At 43.5% G+C, this 20,159-nt stretch overlaps 1 protein-coding gene across 12 annotated transcripts in view; it reads left to right on the top strand.

Annotated features, from left to right (window-relative positions):
* The window catches only part of nedd4l (NEDD4 like E3 ubiquitin protein ligase), a 635,409-nt gene that overhangs the window by 325,799 nt on the left and 289,451 nt on the right, over nucleotides 1–20,159 (top strand). For 10 of the 12 annotated variants that reach the window (XR_011940295.1, XR_011940294.1, XR_011940293.1 and 7 more), the window contains exon 1: nucleotides 6,664–7,871. The exons of 1 other annotated variant lie outside the window; for it this stretch is intronic. Coding sequence is in view for 5 of the 11 variants with exons in the window: in XM_072497352.1 (XP_072353453.1) it covers nucleotides 6,723–7,871 (1,149 nt within the window). In the remaining 6 variants the exon portion in view is untranslated. Of the gene's footprint in view, nucleotides 1–6,662; nucleotides 7,872–20,159 lie in introns of those variants that run through there. One more of the 12 variants, XM_072497350.1, reaches the window with a different exon arrangement.

Below are 20,159 nucleotides of genomic sequence, written 5' to 3'. Positions count from 1 at the left end.
TCAGTACCATTCGTGATACTGCAGATACTGAAGCAGTCCATGCCCAAAGGCAGCAAGACCTGGACAATATTCGGGCTTGGGCTGAAAGTGCCAAGTACCCTGGGCGCGATTCTACGCTCCCGCGTCTAAGTGCCCACGCCGTCATGAACACCGTCGAGGTTCACAACGGCGAGAAACAGCCCCGAACTCGACCGATTCAGGGCCGCGAGAAATTCGGGCGTGTCGCCAAAGCAGCGTCGTCAGCGCACGCCGGGCATTGGCGCCGCATAAAAGCGGCACCGCGTCATCCGCTGCGTAACTGCCGTCACTCGCTGCGCAGGTTGGCCGGCGCCCGCCCGCGCATGCGTGGTTGCCGTCCTCCCCAAGGCCGCCCCGCAAGAAGATGTTGGATGGATCTTGCGGGGCGCAGAGGAAAGGAGTTCCTTCTTCACAGAGGCCGGCCTGCCGATCGGTGGGCACCGCTCACAGGCCAGACCCCTTTTGAGTCCTACCACGGTGAAAGAACCCTCTTCGCCCTCCCACAGGCTGCCCCCCCCCAGCGTTCCCGCGCTGTTCCTGCCGGCAGCGACCAGGTGTGGATGGCGCCGGCGGGAAGCCATCGTTTTGGGCAGGCCGCTCGGCCCATCCGGGTCGGAGAATAGCGGGTGTAGCGGAGAATTTCCATTTTGGGTGTCCCGGACGATTCTCCGGCCTGCGCCACGCAGAACTCGATGGGGCCGTTGTCGCCGCTTGGGTGAATTACGGGAGAGCGTCGGATCGGCGTCGTGGGGAAAAATGGCGCGCCAGACGATTCTCCCAACCGGCGCGGGGGCGGATAATCGTGCCCCATATGTGCCACACAATGCTCATTCTAAAACAAGGCAAAATCTAATCATCTCCCCATGACATTCAATGGCATTACCATTGCTGAATCCCCCACAGTCAATATCCTGGAGGTTACCATTGACTAGAAACTGAATTGGACCAGCAATATAAATACTGCGGTAACAAGACCAGGTTAGAGACTAGGAATTCTGCGATGACCAACTCACCACCTGGGTCTCCAAAGCATGTTCATCATCTGGAAGGCACAAGTCAGGGGTTTAATGGAATTCTCTTCACTTGTCTGGGTGAGTGCAACTCCAACAGCACTGAAGGAATTTAAGTTCAGAAGATACAGGAGCAGAATTAGGCCTTCGGCCCATCGAGTCTGCTCCAGCATTCTATCACTGTTGATATGTTCCTCATCTGCTGCCTGCAATGTTACAGGCCAAGAACTGGATTGTGAAATCAGCCAGAGCATCTCCTCCCTAGAACACATCACCGAGGAGTCAGAGTAGGCAATTTAGCCTCCTGAGCCTAAACACCTCAATCTGATCGTGGCTGATCCCATCCTGGCCTCAGCTGCACTGTCCTGCCCATTCTCCATAACCCTCCAACCCATTACCAATTAAACATCTGTCTAACTCCTCAAATTTACTCACTGTCCCTGCATTCACCACTCTGGGGTAGCGGATTGCACAGATTCACAACCCTTTGGAGAAGTAATTTTTCCTCAAATCTATTTTAAATTTTCCACCTCTTATTCTAAGATTATGACCTCTCATTTTAGAATGCCCCACAAGAGGAAGCATCAGCTCCACGTCTACTTCATCACAGAAACATTGTCCGAACCATCTTCTAGACAGCTCTTGCCAATTTGATTGTTTCAGCCTGTATTAAGATTAAATCGTCCGGAATTGTTACATTACCTTTATTGCTGGTTCCAGTAATGTCTTGTTAATTCTCTGCTCAATTATATAACTACTGTTAGGGGGCCTATAAACTACTTCCACCTTTGCTTTCTGGCTCTTGCTGTTCCTAATTTTCTCCCATACTGATTCTACGTCATGATCTTCGAGGTCAGGTTGTTTGAATTTTTAACCAATGTTATTTTACGATACGTCAGTATGTAAATTACAATACATTCTTGATACGAAGATAAGGTTTTTGCTTAGGAAACTGCAAAATCTTCACAAATGTGGCTCTTGCTGTTTTTCGAGTTGGCTCTGGAGGTTGCTCGGCTTGTCAGGTGATTTGGGTTGAAGAGAATACAAGAGGGTTGGTGATGTTCTTGCTTGTCTCAACGCAGGCTTGTTTTTGCCAACTGTGACATGTTGAGATGCTCGAGATGTTCTTCTTTGGAATTTTGTAGTCATCGAAAACAGAAATTGAAAGGACCCAAGTTCTCCGTGGTTATACGATTGCAGACCAACAGCAAAAAAGGATTAGATTTCTCAGCCATTAAGTTTAATATGCTCTTCATTTATCACTGCTGACTCTAAATTAATTTCAGCTGTATCGTAATAATCATAAATAGTCTTGGTTTAGTGGTTAAAGTTGTGTGTGTTAACAGTCCAGGCCGTTAATCATCCAAGTCACTTTTATATAGCCATAGCTTTTTCTTTTTGATTCAATAGCATTCTTCAGAGGTATCAGTGAAATGCACTGCAACTCCATTTTACTTTCAGGGTTCATGAATGCTGCTGATTTTTCAGGAATAACCTAATAATAAAATTGATTTTTTTTTTTTTTTTGCAGCACCATTTGTTCTAAGGGGTGTCTTCAGTAGATTTACATCACTGGCTTGGAAACCCATCCATTCAGTTTTGCCAAAGGGAAGTAAATATCACCCCAAGTCCTCACCACTCATTACTATTTAGTGATGCCTTCTGGAATACTTGTTTATTGAGACATATCATTTATTCCATTTTCCTCCAGTTAACCTGGTAACACATCTTAATGATGCCCACTATGTATATTTGCATTTGAAAGGAAGATGCTTGCATTTGTATAGTACCTTTCATGCCCACAGAGTGCCGTGAAGTGTTTTACAGCCAATGAAATACTTGTTTGAAGTACGGTCACTTGTAATTGCAGGAAAGGCAGCAACCTGTTATTACAGAGTTGAGGCCCTGCAAACAGAGCTGACCTCATCACCCACACCGTGACAAGTGCCGACAGCTGCTGGATCGATCACCACATCACCCAATCCACCATCTCCATTGGCAGAGATGACAAACAACAGAGGCATCAGAAGCAGTGTCACAAGAATATTAGCATGGATGGCTCCCAAAGAAGCCATCAAGATGGTCCTTCTCGGTCATTGCGCCACTGCCACAGGGGAGATCATTGCAAAGATTTTCCTCAATCACATCATCCCAGTGGCTGAGGAGTTCCTTCCAGAGTCTTAGTTTGGTTTCTGCCCATCAAAGGCACCGCTGACATGATCTTTAATGGGCAACAGCTGCACCAGGCACTGTGCATGGCACTTTTTGACCTCGCTAAAGCTTTTTATTCTGTCAACCGTGAAGACTTATAGAGTATACCCCTCAAGTTGAACTGCCCTCATTAGTTTTTCACCATCCTCCACCTACACCACAGTGACATGCAAGCCATGATGTTGACCGATGGAATCACCATTGACCCTATCTCGGTCAAAGTCTGTGTGATCACACTGACCCTCTTCTTTTTCTTCCTTGTTTGCTCAACTGCAACTTCACGTCTAGCAAACTAACCACGGGAAATAATTTGCAGGACGACATGAAGCTGATCAACCGCGGGTGGGGGCCAGTGAATCACGTGCACATGTTTTGGTGTTGCGGAAAATTGGGAAGATTCTGGGCGGAAGTGCTTGTGGTCTTAGTGAGGATAGTGGAGGACGAGGTGGACCCGGACCCTTTGGTGGTAATATTTGGGGTTTCAGAGAAGCTGGAACTCACCTCTTGACCCCCCCCAAAGCCTGTCCACCATTTACAAAGCACAAGTCAGGAGTGTAATGGAATAGTCCCCACTTACCTAGATGAGTGCAGCTCCAACAACACTCAAGAAGCTGAACGCAATCCAGGATAAAGCAGCCTGTTTGATTGCTCTACCTTCCACAAACATTCAAATCCTCCACCACTGATGTGCAACCGCGTGTACCATCTACAAGATGCACTGCAGTCACTCACCAAGATGCTTTACACAACACCTTCCAAATCCAAGACCACTGCCATCTAGAAGGACAAGAGCAGCCTGGAAACTCCACCACCTGGAGGTTATCCTCCAAGTCAGTCACCACCCTAACATGGAAATATATTGCCATTCCTTCACTGTCGCTGGATCAAAATCCTGGAACTCACTCCCTAACAGCACAATGGGTTTACCTACACCCGAAGGAGTGTAGCTGTTCAAGAAGGCAACTCACCACCACCTTCTGAAGGGCAGCCAGGGATGGGCAATAAATGCTGGCCTAACCAGCGACATCCACATCCCGTAAATGAATTTAAGCAAACAGGATTCTTTCTCTCACTCCGAGCTCCGCCCAGCCCCTCAGGCAAAAGTTCTCTCCTGGAGTGTCCAGACTTGACTCCATTATCGTTATCTTGGCTGTTTGATTTTCCACTCCTGTGTGTACAAAAGAACAGAGCCGTGTTATCGATATGCAACTTAGTTCCCATTTAACCCGGAGGAGAATGGATCGCAAGTGGCTGAACAGGGGCATCCTGTGTTTTCCCACTAACCAGTCTAAGTCTGAATAGGACAGTGGAACTCAAGCCAGGTGTATCCCTCTGACTCACTGTGAGCAGTTTTTCCCTCAGTCTGTTAACCCCTAAATTGCCTGCTATTTCTTTGATCTCATTTCTGGACCCACGTTCTTCATATCTCCCTCTCGTAACACTTAGCTTGACAAATATCCTGCAATGTTACATTGTGTTCCACCTCTTCAACATTATTTCTATCTCAGTTGCTGTTAAACATTTGTCACCTCTTCAAATGATTTTTCCAATGTTTTATTTATTGACCTACCATGACCTTTTATTCACAAACTCCCTCTTGACCAAAATACAATCATCCATGATAAGTCCCGTTTGCCCATCATCTCACCATCTACACTGTCTCCCTGTTACTGATGCATTCAATTTATAATTTTGTCCTTGTCTTCTAACACCCCTCAGTTTCTTTATATCTCTGTCCCTCAACAACCTCCTCCAGTCATACAATATAACCTGCATATTCAAGTGTTCCTACTCCAGCCTCTAATGTAGTCCCTCCCTCGCTCTACCATTGGTGGCAGAGCTCTGTTTCCCCAGCTCTATTCTCTTGAACTCATTCCCAAACTCCTGCGCTATTATGTTTCTCAGTCTGCTTTTTACCCAAAAATTATTTTTGACTTAGCTTTCAGCCACCTTCTTCCCAAAGCTTGGCAACGGCTCCCTCTTATTCCTCTCCAAGCACCTTTGAGTGATTTAGACACTAAGGCCAATTATTATTTCTATGTAACTATCTGACAAAATAAGTCTCTGCTCAAAATTAGGAACAGTGTTACATGAAACTCATGTTTTTTGGGAACTTTATAGTGTTATGGGCCAGGGTTTAGAGAACCCCAAAGTGTATCATGGAGTTCACCTGACGCACAACTATTAATAGATTGCGGTATGGGGAGCACACGGCCCACTCTATAGGTGTGGTACAGCAGAAATGGGAAAGCAATACAATGTTTATTCTATGAACTCAAGGTAACCTTTTTAAAACATACAGTGAACATCTTAGCAACCATCAATTCAAATACAACTCCCAAAGAATACAACACTAAGTAATCCTAAATAACTTCCCAAACAACATCCAGAAGACAAAAGAAACACCTTTTCACAGAAGAACTTTAGGTTTACATTCACTACTGAGAACATTCATAATTCTGAATTCACCAAATGATCAAGAGATAGTCTTTTCATGGCAGAGAGATCAATAGTACACCTGCTTTGTGTGGCTTCAGCTCCAACACTGAAATCGAAACTAAAACACACCCTGCAGCAAACAGCCGAAGACAAAAGTAAAAAGTTGACTGACAGCCCAGCTCCACCCACACTCTGACATCACTGATAAACACCCATTTCCTAAAGGTACTCTCACATGATAATAGCAATGTTTTTGTCTTTTATTAATACTGTAGTAGTTGGCTATCCTATGCCAAATTTGCAAAAGATATATGGGTTATAAATAGTTGACAGTAGACCCCTCTTAATTGGCTGTTGTTCTGAAGTTTAAGTAAAACCATATTTCTTGAGCTTTCTCTTGACTGCAAACAAACCTTTGGTGACTATGTTGAAAGCAGCTGAGCATTTTGCTCTCTGAGCAGCTATAAAATTGGATTTAGTGTAATCGTTAAGTTTGTTTTGGTTTTAGGTTTTGGAAATGGAGGTTCAAACAACCTGCTCACAAGTATTTTTTTTAATATAGATTCAGCAAGATGTCGGCTTTTATATATGTCTTTTTTCCTCTTGCAAACTATTTTGCTTTCCTGGGAGTAGATTTATTGTGTTAAGTGTAGGCGGCCGTGGTCGGCTGTAAGTGCTTTCACGCTAGGGTTGCTCCTTTTGATGGAAAAGGAGCAGCTGTTAAGGCGCTGTTTCAGGCACTTGCTGCCTTCAAAAAAATATTCTGCTGTACATTGGAAGAGGAGTTGCCTCATGTGACTGCTCCCACCCTACCCCATGTCACAGTGTGTAGTAGTACTGATTGCCTTTATCCAATCATGCCTGGAATGCTGCCTGTCACTTGGGCTATTTCTGCTATCTCTCGCTATCAAGCTTCAGTGCTAACAGTTTGGCAGATGGGTCAGTTTTTTTCTCGAGCTTACATCTTTGCTTCTTTTTAAAATATGCTTTTGGCAGTGTGATTTCCTCTTCTCGTTCTTTAGACTGGGCTCTGACTGTTAAACTATGGCCCATCGGCTGCGCCTTTACTTTGGATCAAATAGGAGTCATACCGATCCAGAATCGGAGATGTTAGATGAAGAAAGAGAAAATGACGTCTGTATGACATTCCACACTTTGCCAAGGAGAAATGCCCCTCATCCTTTTCAGAACATGACTGGACCTGTGTCAGAAGCTGCGCTGCCTTTACAAGATCAAACCTCCTTGAATCGCAGCTCCTCCATGTTCATTCCGCAGTTGTACAGTATTGAATCGCGGCGCACCAGGAGCTCCTCAATGCAGATATCGTTGCAACGCAATCCTATGAATGGATATGGTCATGACCGTGGCTTGGAGTCTCCTAAGCAGCCATTACCAGACATGGGAATGGAAGTTGGCACCAATGAAAGTTTACTTTCTAGAAGCCATTCTCTTCCAAGTGTACCTGTATGCACAGACGATCCCCCATCTTATAGTATGGCTGCATCACAAGGTACTCCATCTAATTGTAGAATAAATTGTCTCTTTCCTTTGAAACAAAAGCCGTGTGCTATTGGTCAAGAGGAATTAACAAATAGGCCTGCCTCTGGTATAAAAGTTGGAGATGTAAGAATTCAGCACCATTCGCCAACGGCAGAAATAGAGCAAATGCGTTTTTCATCTTTTAATCGTAATGGACGTCAAAAAGCTCATGCCTCTGTGACTCGGCGCTGGTCTCTCCAACATCAGCCATATATGTCAGGGAGCATGGGGAAACCTTGCTTCGTCTTCCAGCTCCAGCAAGAGCACAAAGGTGCTCAGGATTTGTGGATGGGTTTCAAAACAAAGGAGGATAAAGTGGCTAGGCACCCACACATACGGCTGGGACGAAGCACTTCTGCCTCCTTTCCAGTTAGAGAAGGCACTCAATATTGTGGTGCCACTGAGAGGAGGGAGCAAATTGCAGGAACAGTAATTGGGGGAAACCATTCCAAAATGCATTGTAGTGGTTCATTGGGAGCAATACCACAGACACAGTCCTGCAAATTTAAAATCAGACAGGAGCAAAATCAGAATCAACCCCACTTTCGAATTCTTTTAACCCGAGGATCTGAAGAGCAGAACGAAAGCTTGATAAAAGGTGATGGTGGTCCTGCTCGGACAAGAATGAATTCAGTCACCAGAGAACACTCCACGGTATGTAAGCAGTTCAAAGCCATGTCTGTCACTTGGATTATGTCGTGCGGGGTGTTATTTTGGGGATGAAGATGGGTGAGGGGGATGGTATGTACCATCCCTTTTTACCCTCTTTCAAGAATTGGGCTATATGGGGTGGGGGGAGGGGTGCTGTTGAAGCTGTTAAACTGGGGTAAATGATTGTTATTCTCCCTGCTCTTCTCCTCCCCACCCGCACCCAAACTTCACAGCAGTTACAGTTGGTGGGTTCTGGTTTATTTTAATGAAGTGTGATTTCTCTGTCAGGAGAGCGAGTCAGCAGGAGCTGCGGTGATATGTTTCTAAACAAGACACTTCTGTGTATAGTCGAGTAATCTGTGCGTCGCCAGTTTAGAAAACAGGCTTGAAATAATAGATGTTGGCCTTTGGTGCCTGTGTGTGTTCTCTGTGTCAGTGAAATGTGGTGTAGAAAGACAGCTGCTAACAAGGGCTTTTACCACATGTGAATTTGGATTTTCATGTTTCACAGTTTGGTGGAAGAAATTGAAAGGTGGTGCATTTTTATTATGAACTGCATAAACAATGCAATCAGGATCAGTTTACAGCTGCAAGTAGGCACCGACTTTAAAGCACAAACTTTTTCAGATTTTTCCCGTCATTCGAGTTTACTGTGTCTGATTGATGTCAGACATGACTTGTCATCTGTGGTAGCAGGTGTCATTCCCTTATTCATCTCAAGTGAAAATATTCATTTTGCTGTCTGCTGGCTCTGGTCCACCGAGGATTTGGGGCTGCAGACTTTTCTCTTTTCCCTTGCAATTTTCTTGTAATGGACAAGATTATTATTTGAAGGATGTTATTCACTTTGCAAGTTTATGCAGAGTAACTTGGGACAGGGTGTATAACAGGCATGCAGCCCAATCTGCCCATTTCACACACGGCGGTGGATTAGATTGAAGTGTTCCCCCCCCCATAATACTTGATGATAAAAGTTTATACAGAACAGCAGTGATATAAAATAAAGCAGAAAACACACCAGAAAAGGTAGGTTTTCTTTCAAAGGACCATCTTACTCTCAATGCAACTGAGTTAAAAGAAGTAGATCTGGTAATATACTACACATTATACCAATTCTATGAATTTTGACCCATGTAAATTAATATTTTGGAATTCCCTCTGAAGTCACATGTGTTGCAGGCACAATTACATTTGTACTGTTGTGTAACTCTGTTGACTTAACTGGAAACCGATGCTTTGGATCAGCCTGGGAATCTGTCAGGAGCCACCTAAATCCAGCAGAGGAAACACTGCCAGAGGAAACACTCGTGCGTGACCAATCAACAGAGGGCCATTCAGATTCCAGTGTCTCCAGCTTTGCACACAAGCTAATGAAAACTTCTCGCTCCTACAGGAAAGTTATGTGAGAGACATGATTAACTCCCAATGTACATGCAGCATAGCTGCTCCAGAACGAACCAGACGTGGACCTAGTCTCGAGGCTTAAACAAAAATAGGCAAAACCTATTTTGCATTGTGTAATGTATTGCATTTAAACACAATTCTCTCCCCCGCCCCCAAAGGTGGAAGAAATACAACAAGCAGTTTTCCTTTTTTTGACAGAATTTGTGAACAAAGGCAAATGTTGAATTTGCATTCATTGATTTATGAAAATCTGTGAAGTACATTTTTAAAAGTATTTTAAAAAACGAATTATAAGTGAAATAGAATCATAGAATCTATACACTGCAGAAGGAGGCAATTTGGCCCATCGAGTCTGCACTGACCCTCTGAAAGAGCACATACCTATGCCCCCGGAACTCTACCTAACATTTGGACATTAAGGGGCAATTTAGCATGGCCAACCCATTTGACCCGCACATCTTTGGACTGTGTGAGGAAACTGGAGCACCCAGAGGAATCTCACAGAGGCACTGGGAGAATGTACAAACTCCACACAGTCATCCAAGGTCGAAATCGAACCTAGGCCTCTGGCGCTGTGTTGTGAGGCAGCAGTGCTAACCACTGTGCCACCATGCCGCCCCCTGGAGCATTCATCTAATCAGGCTGCCCAGATCATTTTTGAGGTAATAATGAAAGCAAAACAGAAAATGTTGGAAGGATGGAGTAGGCCTGGCAACATCTGTGGAGCGAAAGGCAGAATTAACGATTCAAGTCCATATGACTCCCCTTCAGAGCTCTGTTCAGTTTCTCTCACCACAGATGCTGCTCTACCTGCTGAGTCTTTCCAGCATTTTTGAGGTGGGCTTGACATCTACACTTCATGTGACCTGAGAGGTGCAATAGTTGCCTCAGTTTCTCTGTCAAACCTTCAGATAGGACTGCACAGATTTGTTGCGCTCACTATAAAGAAAGTGTCTGCTGGAACACAAGTCCATTCAGCTTGTGTGCAATTTTGACTTTTTTCTTAACGAGTTAACAAATTTTGTCCCTTTTTTATCCATTCATGGGAAATGAATGTCGCTAGGGAGATCAGTATTCGTTGTTCCTCTCTTACTGTCTTTGAGAAGGAACCACCTTTTTCTTTGATAAATGTTTTTTATTGGTTTTTTGAAAGAAGTATATTTGCCGTTATGTACACAGGGTATGATATATATATATATATATATGTAGAGAGAGAGGAAGAGAAGGGCACGCACACACAAATCACAAAGGGGGAAAAAAAAATCACAACATGAGAGAAAAAAAATCAAATAAAGTAACTGGTAGGGTATTATGCACCCGCTCAGCAGCAGCAACTCTGTACACTTGGCAAAATTATTTACACACAAGTAGGCATCTGTTTGTGTGTGTGTGTGTGTGTGGGGGGGGGGGGGGGGTAGATATACATTTGGGGGAACCACCTTCTTGACCCACTGCAGTTCATCTAGTGTAGCTATATCTACAGTGTCATTTGGAAGGGAGTTCCATGTTTTTTGACCCAGTGACAGTGAAGGATCGGTGATATAATTCCAAGTCATGATGATGTGTGACTTGGCGGGTACTTGTACGTGGTGAGTAACTCTGAAATAAAAATAAGTGCTGGAAGAACTCAGCCGGCCTGACAGCATCTGTGAAAAGAGAAACAGATTTAACATTTTGAGTTCACCATAAACCTTAGGAACTGAAAAGAAGTAGAAATGCAGTGAGTTTTATGCAGACCAGACCCCCATGGTTTAGGTACAAACCAGTTAGAGACCAGTAACTTGTTTAAAGAAGACAATGTTTGACTCAAGACACTTGCTTAGACAATAAAGCCACAAAATTCCACAGGCTTTGATCAAACAAAAATAAACTTTACAATACAAGGTCAGAAAGATAAAGTAATTTATACTCTAACATTCAGGGTTAATATGAGGTACATATGAATTAACAGGCAAAATTGTGGCCAAACACTGGACATTGCACCATAATGGTAGATGTGACCAAGAGAGGTTCCACGGATTTCTCAACAATCCACCCAGACATCAGTAAATGCTGAGCCAACCAATCTCATTGAAACACTTTCTCCCGTCTGAGGGATTCCATTCTTCACTATTGAAGCTCTCGCCTTGGAATTCTCTCCAAAAGTCTCTCCAGATCAGACAGCCTCAATGACTGCACACTCCTCGAGTTTAAATCTCGTCTCCTGAGGCTATTTTCCCCTGAATTCCCAAGTTTGCACGAACTCACAAATACAACTTCAGTTCTTTGGCCACGCCGAGTAGGACCCAACTGCTCCAAAGGGGTACCTTAGTTCCAGTGGCCTGCAGTACAGAGTCACCAACGTTCTGCTGCCTTCTTTGATTTCCAGGGCTTTACTTGAGCTAACTTCGATAACCAGGGCCTCTTCTGTACTCGCTCCACTTAAGGTCTTCGTTGAAAAAGCGGGAATGTCAGGTGGAGCAAAAGTAAAGGTCAGGGGTGGGTTAGAGGCAGGCGAGACTAAGTACCACAGGTGTCATGCTAGAAAAGGCAAACGGTAATGTTTGTAGAAGAGAAACAAAGCGTAGGTCCAGAGTAGGTCTTAATGGCAGAGTAAAGATGAGCTCAGTCAGAAAGCAAAAGAAGATACTTGGAAAAGTATCTTTTCAAGAAGGCACTTGGAAAAAAAAAATCAAAATGTAGGACCGACTTCATGGTCTGAAGTGTTGAACTCAGTGTTAAGTCCGGAACGCTGTGAAGTGCTGAATCAGAAGGTGAGGAGCTGTTCCTTCAGCTTGAGTTGGGCTTCACTGGAAGATTGTAGCAGGCTGAGGACAGAAATGTGAGCATGAGAGCAAGATAGTGATTTGTAAAGGCAAGCACTCAGAAGATCAAAGCCATGCTGCGGATTGAGCAGAGGTGTTCTGCAAAGGGGTCACCTAGTCTGAGTTTGGTCTCCCCAGTGCATCGGAGACTGCAATGTGAGCAGTGAACATGATGGACTAAATTGAAAGAAGTACAAATAAATTGCTGGTTCACCTGGCAGGAGCGTTTGGGGGCTAGGACAGTGAGGCGACAAGATGTAAAGGGACAGATGCTACACCAGTTGCAAATGCATGAGAAGGGGATTACGTTTTGATGATGTGGGAGGAGTGAACAAGGGTATTGCAAAATAACACCTCACACTACATAATCCAAATGATAGTCCCTTCAGAATAATGACAAGGGAGTGGAAGGTAGATGTGTTTTATGGTGGTGGCATCATGCTGCAGGTGGTGGAAAGGGCAGATTTTGATTGAGATTACAGAGACTGGTGGGGTAAAAAGTGAGGACAAGGAAAGCCGATCATGATTCTGGGAGGGAGGGCGGGGAAGTGGTGAGGGTAGAAGTGTGGGAAATGGGATGGATACAGTTCAGGACTCTGTCAAGCATAGAGGGTGAGGGAGAACCTCGGCTCAGGAAGAAGAAATCATGTCAGAGCTACCTTGTGGAATGTGGCAGCATTGGAACAGATAATATGGAGGCAAAAAAACAGAATTGGGAGGAAGCAGGGCGTGAGGAGGTGTAGTCGAGGTAACTGTGGGAGTTGGTGGGTTTGTAATGAATTTTGATGGATAGTTATCCTTAGCAATGGAGACAGTGAAGCCAACGAAGGGAACAGAAGTGTCGAAGGTAGACCTAGGAAAGGTGAGAGAGGGGTGGAAATTTAAAGCAAAATTTATACTTTTCCCAGGTCCAGATGAGTGCATAAAGTAGTACCGATACCATGATCAATGCACCAGAAAAAGAGTTGTGGGAAGGGGCATGAGTAGGACTGGAGCAAGGAATGTTCTGCATACCTCACAAAACGACAGGCATAACTGAGGCCCATGCGGGTACCATAGCCGCATCTTTAATTTGGAAGAAATATGACAAGTTAAAGGCGAAGCTGTTCAGTGAGAGAATAAGTTCAGCCAGGTGGAGGAGGATGATTGTGGATAGGGACTGTTTAGGTCTCTCAGTAACTCTAGTTAATGTATTCCATTGGGAAATCTTCCATTGTTTGGTATGACTCTGGCTACTGATTCACATGAAAGTAAATTTTGATGGAGTTCCTTACTTAATTTGAGCTTTTGTGGGTAGCTGATCTTGCTGTTGCTCTGGCTTTCAGCTCTTGGCCTTGATCCAAGTATGAATCTGTGCTGTAGCCTCGAGCTGAGCAGGTTTTGTTGCAGGGCCTCAACCTCATCTAAAGGCATGCCATAGACCCAATGTTTGTACCAATTGGGCAGAGCTTTCAAATACAACTGTCCTTTCTGAATTTGTGAATTTTGAAATTCCAACATGTAGTCAGGACATCAGCATCAGTAGAAGGACGTGCCCCTTTTCCAATGAGGATTTTTTATTTCTTTGCTTTTACCCAAAGGCTTGGAAAGAAGCTCAAGATTTAAGTATCCAAGTTTAATTTCAGCCATGTTTGACATTTGTGACAAAAGTTGATAAAACTGTTCAAAGGCACACGTGTTCAAAACAGGCTGATTTTTATGAGTACAAAGCAAAAACCTCTGACAATTCTGGTCTCTTGTGCATTCCTGACTTTGCTTTGCCTCACTGCTGATAATCATGCATTCAGCTGTCTGGATGCCAGATTCAGAAATTCTGAACCTCCACATTTACCCTTAAGATGCAACTTAAAATATAACTCTTCGGTCAAGGAATTGGTTACTGTCCTAATTAATGTCTCTTCTTTTGGCTTGATGTCAAATTCATCTGATTACTGTCCGATGAAATGCTATGGAATATTTTGCTACATTTAAGGTGCTTCACAAGTGCTGCTTGTCATTGTACTGACTTCTTCCTTTTCTCTTTGTTCATAAGTCAAATTGTATTCACTGTTGCTTAGGAGCTCACCCACAACATGCTTACCAAGTTACCAAGTTCATTATTCATAGCCAGAATGCAACAATACGTTTGTCTTCAGAGTCCAACTGATACAATGATTTGAAGAGGAAGGCCTGCACACAACTTAAAAATTCCAGTTCTTCTCTCTTCTCTCTCCCCCCCCCCCCCCCCCCTCCCCCCAAATGCACACTCTGGCCCAATTGCTAAGTATTTATGAACAATCTTTCAGGCAAATGATTTTGGTATTCGTACTCATCTCTATCTAATCCGACAGCATGTTTTCTGTTCAATTTTCTTCCACATTATGTTGGTTCTAATTCCTCACTGGTTCAAACAATCCTTTATATCTTTGAGCCCCAGGCATTGTTGACTCTCGCCACGATCAAGCCTGCATTAATCCTCATGTTACTACATGTATTCCCTCTTGTACCAGTATTACCACACGGACAGCTTTCTTATGCCTCCTGAATTTATTTATACCCTGGTTTGTTTATTTTCCATTATTTTTCAGTTTGTAGCCAAGTTTCTGTTATGGTATGACTTTTAGATCTTTATTGCTAGATAAATCGATTTGTATTTTCCCCTCAGATTATTTTGACCAATTAGTAGGAAATTCAGTGATTAATTTTCCCACATTCTGTACAATCTAACGGGTGCATTTTCACACTTTATTTTAACACACCTGAAACTTGTTTTGCCCTGAAACTTGGTTACTGATCTAAATGAAAGTCGCCGAAGTCCCAGAATACCATAAGCTGCTCTTTTGGAGAGAGGGGCGACTCGGTAGCACAGTGGTTAGCACTGTTGCTTCACAGCACCGGGGTCCCATGTACGATTCCCGGCTTGGGTCACAGTTTGTGCGGAGTCTGCACGTTCCCCCCGTGTCTGCGTGGGTTTTCTACGGGTGCTTCGGTTTCCTCCCACAAGTCCCAAAGACGTGCTTGTTAGGTGAATTTGACATTCTGAATTCTCCCTCTGTGAACCCGAACAGGCGCCGGAATGTGACGACTGGGGGATTTTCACAGTAACTTCATTGCAATGTTAATGTTAAACCTACTTGTGACAATGATAAAGATTATTGTGAGAGAGAGAGCTAACTGGTGGTGATTTAACTTGAGGGACCGACTTCTCAGGCAAGGGGCATGGTTGAAAAGGAGGGGACTTCATTAATAACCTCAGCAGCTATGGGAATTGAACCTGCTCTGTTGGCGCTGCTCTGCATCACGAACCAGCCGTCCAGCCAACTGAGTTAACCGACCCATTTCTGATCTGAATGCATCTTGCAGGATTTCAGTCTTTGTTTATCTGCATTGTTGACACCAACATGCATTTACCATCATAACTAATTTCTCTGCCTACCCTTGCTGTATTTTTGTCAATCCTGGAACTTGGGAGGCAACAAAGCATCGGGGATTAATGATCTGGACTGTAAATGATTGTTCCAACTCCCCCTTATCTGTCGAATTCCCTACCATTAGTAGTTATAGCTCTGTTACGAATCCCCAAGCTCTCAAAATAGTTTAAAATATGCAGGAAAACATTAACTGCTGAAATTAAATCTGTATTAAAATCTTCGAATGATATAGCACAGAAGGAGATGATTCAGTCCATCAATAGGGGCTGGTTTAGCACAGGCTAAAGAGCTTTTTTTAAAGCAGACCAAGGCAGGCCAGCAGCAAAGTTCAATTCCCGTACCAGTCTTCCTGAACAGGTGCCGGAATGTGGCGACTAGGGGCTTTTCACAGTAACTTCATTTGAAGCCTACTTGTGACAATAAGCGATTTTCATTTTTTCATTTTCATGTCTGTGCTGGCTCTTTGCTGGAGATACCCAGTTACTCCCAATTCCATGCTCTTTCTTCATTGTTCTACTTTTTCTCTTATATTAAGTATTTATCTTTTGAGTGCCACTGTGGAATCTGCTCCCACCACTCTATCAGACAGTCCTTTCCTGGCCCAGTGATTTGTTGTACATATATGTTTATATATATTTTTTAAAGTCCTCATCGCTTCTGGCTCCTTTTTCAATTACCTCAAACCTGTTTTTTAAAAATTCCTCCATGGGATATGGGTGTCATTGGAGCCAGCATTTGTTGTCCATCCCTAATTAGCCTTAAAAAAAAAAGTCATGATGTGGCAATTTAGCCGAGTCATTCACCTGAGGAAGGAGCAGTGCTCCGAAAGCTAACGATTCGAAACAAACCTGTTGGACTTCAACCTGGTGTTGTAAGACTTCTTACTGTCCTTAAAAAAGTGTTGGTGTTATGAATATCTGGTTTATAATTTAAACATTTTTGAATGCTACTTTTAGCTTTAGGAATAATGTTCTAACTGTAGAAAATTGGGCACCTGATTGAGAAACTAAAGAGCAACTTTGAAGTAAATTTGATTCCGACATGCTTGGTGTTAATCACAGTTAAAAACTAACTTGCGGTTTTCTTAAGAGGCCTAGCTATAAAGGAATGGTCATAAACATCCGGTGCTTGGTGTTAGAACATAGAACATACAGTGCAGAAGGAGGCCATTCGGGCCATCGAGCCTGCACCGACCCACTTAAGCCCTCACTTCCACCTTATCCCCGTAACCCAATAAACCCTCCAACCTTTTTAGTCACTAAGGGCAATTTATCATGGCCAATCCACCTAACCTGCACGTCTTTGGACTGTGGGAGGAAACCGGAGCACCCGGAGGAAACCCTCGCAGACACGGGGAGAATGTGCAAACTCCGCACAGACAGTGACCCAGCGGGGAATCTAATCTGACCCTGCCACTGTGAAGCCACAGTGCTATCCACTTGTGCTACCGTGCTGCCCTTAGCTTGTAGTGTTAGCTTGTAATGGAGGCTGGAAAAAAGACAATTCCATCCATTAAAGTATAAATCATTCAAATCACAGTATTAAAGAGCTGTGCTGAAGGTAATGTTTTGCATTTCTAAGCATGCCACATCATCATAGAGATGGGCTATGGGGTAGATAATTTATCTTTACGTGTTTACTTAGAGAAGCATGTAATTTCAGTTTGATTTCTTGAGGGAAAAGCAGCTAAAAGTTTTGTTCCACTGTGCAGGCAGTGGAGGAAATCTACAATGGACCTCATAGTGTCTTGCGGCAGAAAGCAGTCAGAGAGGAATTAACTCAGAAAGCTGTGGGAAAGCAGTTGGATACCTGCTGGTAACCTGAACAATGAGCTGAGGCATCCACAAGCATGAGGTCTGTGGAAAAGGTGGAGTGTCACATAGCCATAAAGCAAATGGAAAAATCTTACCCCGAAGCAATAGCTAGAATACTCAGACTCGGGCGATGTGGAGCTGTGTGGTGGTCATGGGGCAGGGGGGATGGGGCGGGATTTATCCATGTAATTGAAGTCACTCATCCTTGAAAACATTCTAGCCACTCTCTTCACTCTCTTTAAGACGTGATGTGGAGATGCCGGCGTTGGACTGGGGTGAGCACAGTAAGAAGTTTTACAACACCAGGTTAAAGTCCAACAGGTTTGTTTCGATGTCACTGGCTTTCGGAGCACTGCTCCTTCCTCAGGTGACGTCTTTAAGACTTAGACATGCTTTGTGAGGTGAGGTGCTCCAACTGAGGGCTCACCGGTGTTTTACAGAGGTGAAGCATAAGTTGACTTCTTCCCCTGTTAATAAAGGCAAGGGTCCCATATACTGTTTTTTTAAAAACAGTCTCTCAACTTGTCTCGACACCTTCAGAGGTTTGTATACAAACTAAACATATATCATTTTGTGTTTGCATCTATTACCATTAAATAGCCTTTTTTTTAAAGAATGTATGGTATAGCTGCACTGTAATAAACAGACATATCTGAAAAGTATTATATTTGATTTACCGTTCCCAATTTTCTTAGTTGTTGTTTATAATGAATTGACTCCAAAGTGAGTAACATTCTTAAGATATAATGCAGTGTTTTTTGTGTCATGTTCTAAATCTGGCCTTGTCAGTTCATTTAGTGTTAAAATGAACGATTTTGACTTGCTATCAAATGCCCATGTTATCATTGTATTTGTTTTGCTTGTTATAAATGTTGGCTGGAAACTGTGTTTGATAATCACAGCTAAATCCTTTCCTTTAGCACCTTATCTCAAGGACACTCGTTCTTCGTATAAAAATACTATGCATCTTTGGTGAAAAACCGTCAAAATGTTGTCCACACAAATAATCTATCGATCATGCATCTGAATTTTTTTTAATTGAAAAAATGTGGATTAAGGTGAATATTCGCTCCAAAGTTGGGGCTTGGAACAAAAACATGATTTTACAAAAGCACCTTTAACAGAATTAAATCTCCAATCTCTAGGAGTGTTTACAGCAACATTTGACACTGGGATAGGTGAGATTTTTGTACATAAGAGAAAGTTTGGTTGAAAAGTTACCTATTTCGGAGCATCTGAGAGGCCAAGAAGAAGAGGATAAGTTTAAGGAAGAAATTACATAACTTAGCTCAATTAAGACATGGCTGTTAGTGGTGGAGTGATAGAAGTCAGGAATGTGCATGAGGCCAGAATTGAAGGAGCAGCAAGGCTTCAGCAAGGTTCCAAATAAAGGAAAGGGTGAGGTCATAGAGGATTTTTTTTTTTTTTTTTTTCGTTCATGGGCTGTGGACGGCTCTGGTTAGGCTAGCATTTATTGCCCACCCCTAATTGCCCTTGAACTAAGTGGCTTGCTTAGGCCATTTCAGACATTGCTGTGGGCCTGGAGCCACATGTAGGCCAGACCAGGGAAGGGTGGCAGATTTCCTTTTCTAAAGGATATTAGTGAACCAGATGGATTTTTATAACAGTCGAGAATGGTTTCACTTTTAATTCCAGATATTTATTCAAATTTCACTATCTGCCATGGTGTGATTTGTACCAAGGCCCCCAGAAGATTACCCTGGGTCTCTGGATTACTAATCTAGTGACAATACCACTGCCTCCCCTAATTTGGAGAAAGGATGAGAGTTTTAAATTTGAGGTCTAGTCAGCTTGGGAGTCTTTGTAGCTAAATAAGCATCGTGGTGAGGAGGACTTTCTTCTCACAAACAGTAGTGAATATGTGGATCCTCACGGAGGGCTCCAGAGACTGGGTCGTCAAGTATGTTCATGGCTGGGATAGACATTTTTAATCATTGAGAGAATGGGGATAAGGTGGGAAAGTGAAGTTAAGGATTATCATCTCAGATCAGTCATGATCTGATTGAAAGGCAGAGCAGACTCGATGTGCCGAATGACCTACTTCTGCTTATATGTCTTATGGTGCTGGAAGAACAGGAGTGTTATAAATTTGGATTGAAGAAAGGGGGTGGAGGAAAATACGAGAATAGGAATAGATAGGAGCTCAGGAGAAATTTGACAAAGATGCCATGGACACAGGACAAAGGGAGTGCTAATGATAGTGTTACTGACTAAGGTAGATGTTAACCCTGGCATATAAAGGTCATGATGTATGAAGAGCAGAACAAGGTCAGCGATCTCTGAATGCAAAACATAAGAACAAGTTACAGACTTGCCCTTCTAGGGCAAGGAAGTTAGAAAATCAAAAAAATGGAGGGACAGAGTTCTTGGCCTGAAGTTAAAGTCCAGAAGCTTGCAAAGTTCTTAACTGGAAGATGAGGTGCTGTTCCTCTAGTTTGCATTGGACTTCACTGGAGCATTGTAGTGGGTCGAGGCCACAAATGTGAGCATGAGAACAAGGTGATGAATTGAAATGGCAAGAAGTGGTCTGGGTCATTCATGACTGCGGGCTGAGCCAAGGTGTTCTGCAAAGCGGTAACCCAGTCTGCATTTGTTTTCCCCATTATAGGGGAGACCACATTGTGAGCAGCGAATGCAGTAGACCAAATTGAAAGAAGTGCAAGTGAATTGCTGCTTCACCTGAAAAGAGCGTTTGGTGCTTTGAACAGTGAGGAGGTAGGAGTTAAATGGGTAGATGTTGCACGTGGAATTGCATGGCAAGGACCACGGGAGGGGGGGTGAAATGATGGGGGTGATAGGGTAATGGAACGATCCTTATGGAATCCTGATGGCAGAGTG

The sequence above is a fragment of the Scyliorhinus torazame genome, chromosome 3, assembly GCF_047496885.1.
Source record: "Scyliorhinus torazame isolate Kashiwa2021f chromosome 3, sScyTor2.1, whole genome shotgun sequence".
Classification (NCBI taxonomy): domain Eukaryota; kingdom Metazoa; phylum Chordata; class Chondrichthyes; order Carcharhiniformes; family Scyliorhinidae; genus Scyliorhinus; species Scyliorhinus torazame.
The sequence above is the reverse complement of the archived record's forward strand: the minus strand, read 5'-3'. Positions and strand labels throughout refer to the sequence as shown.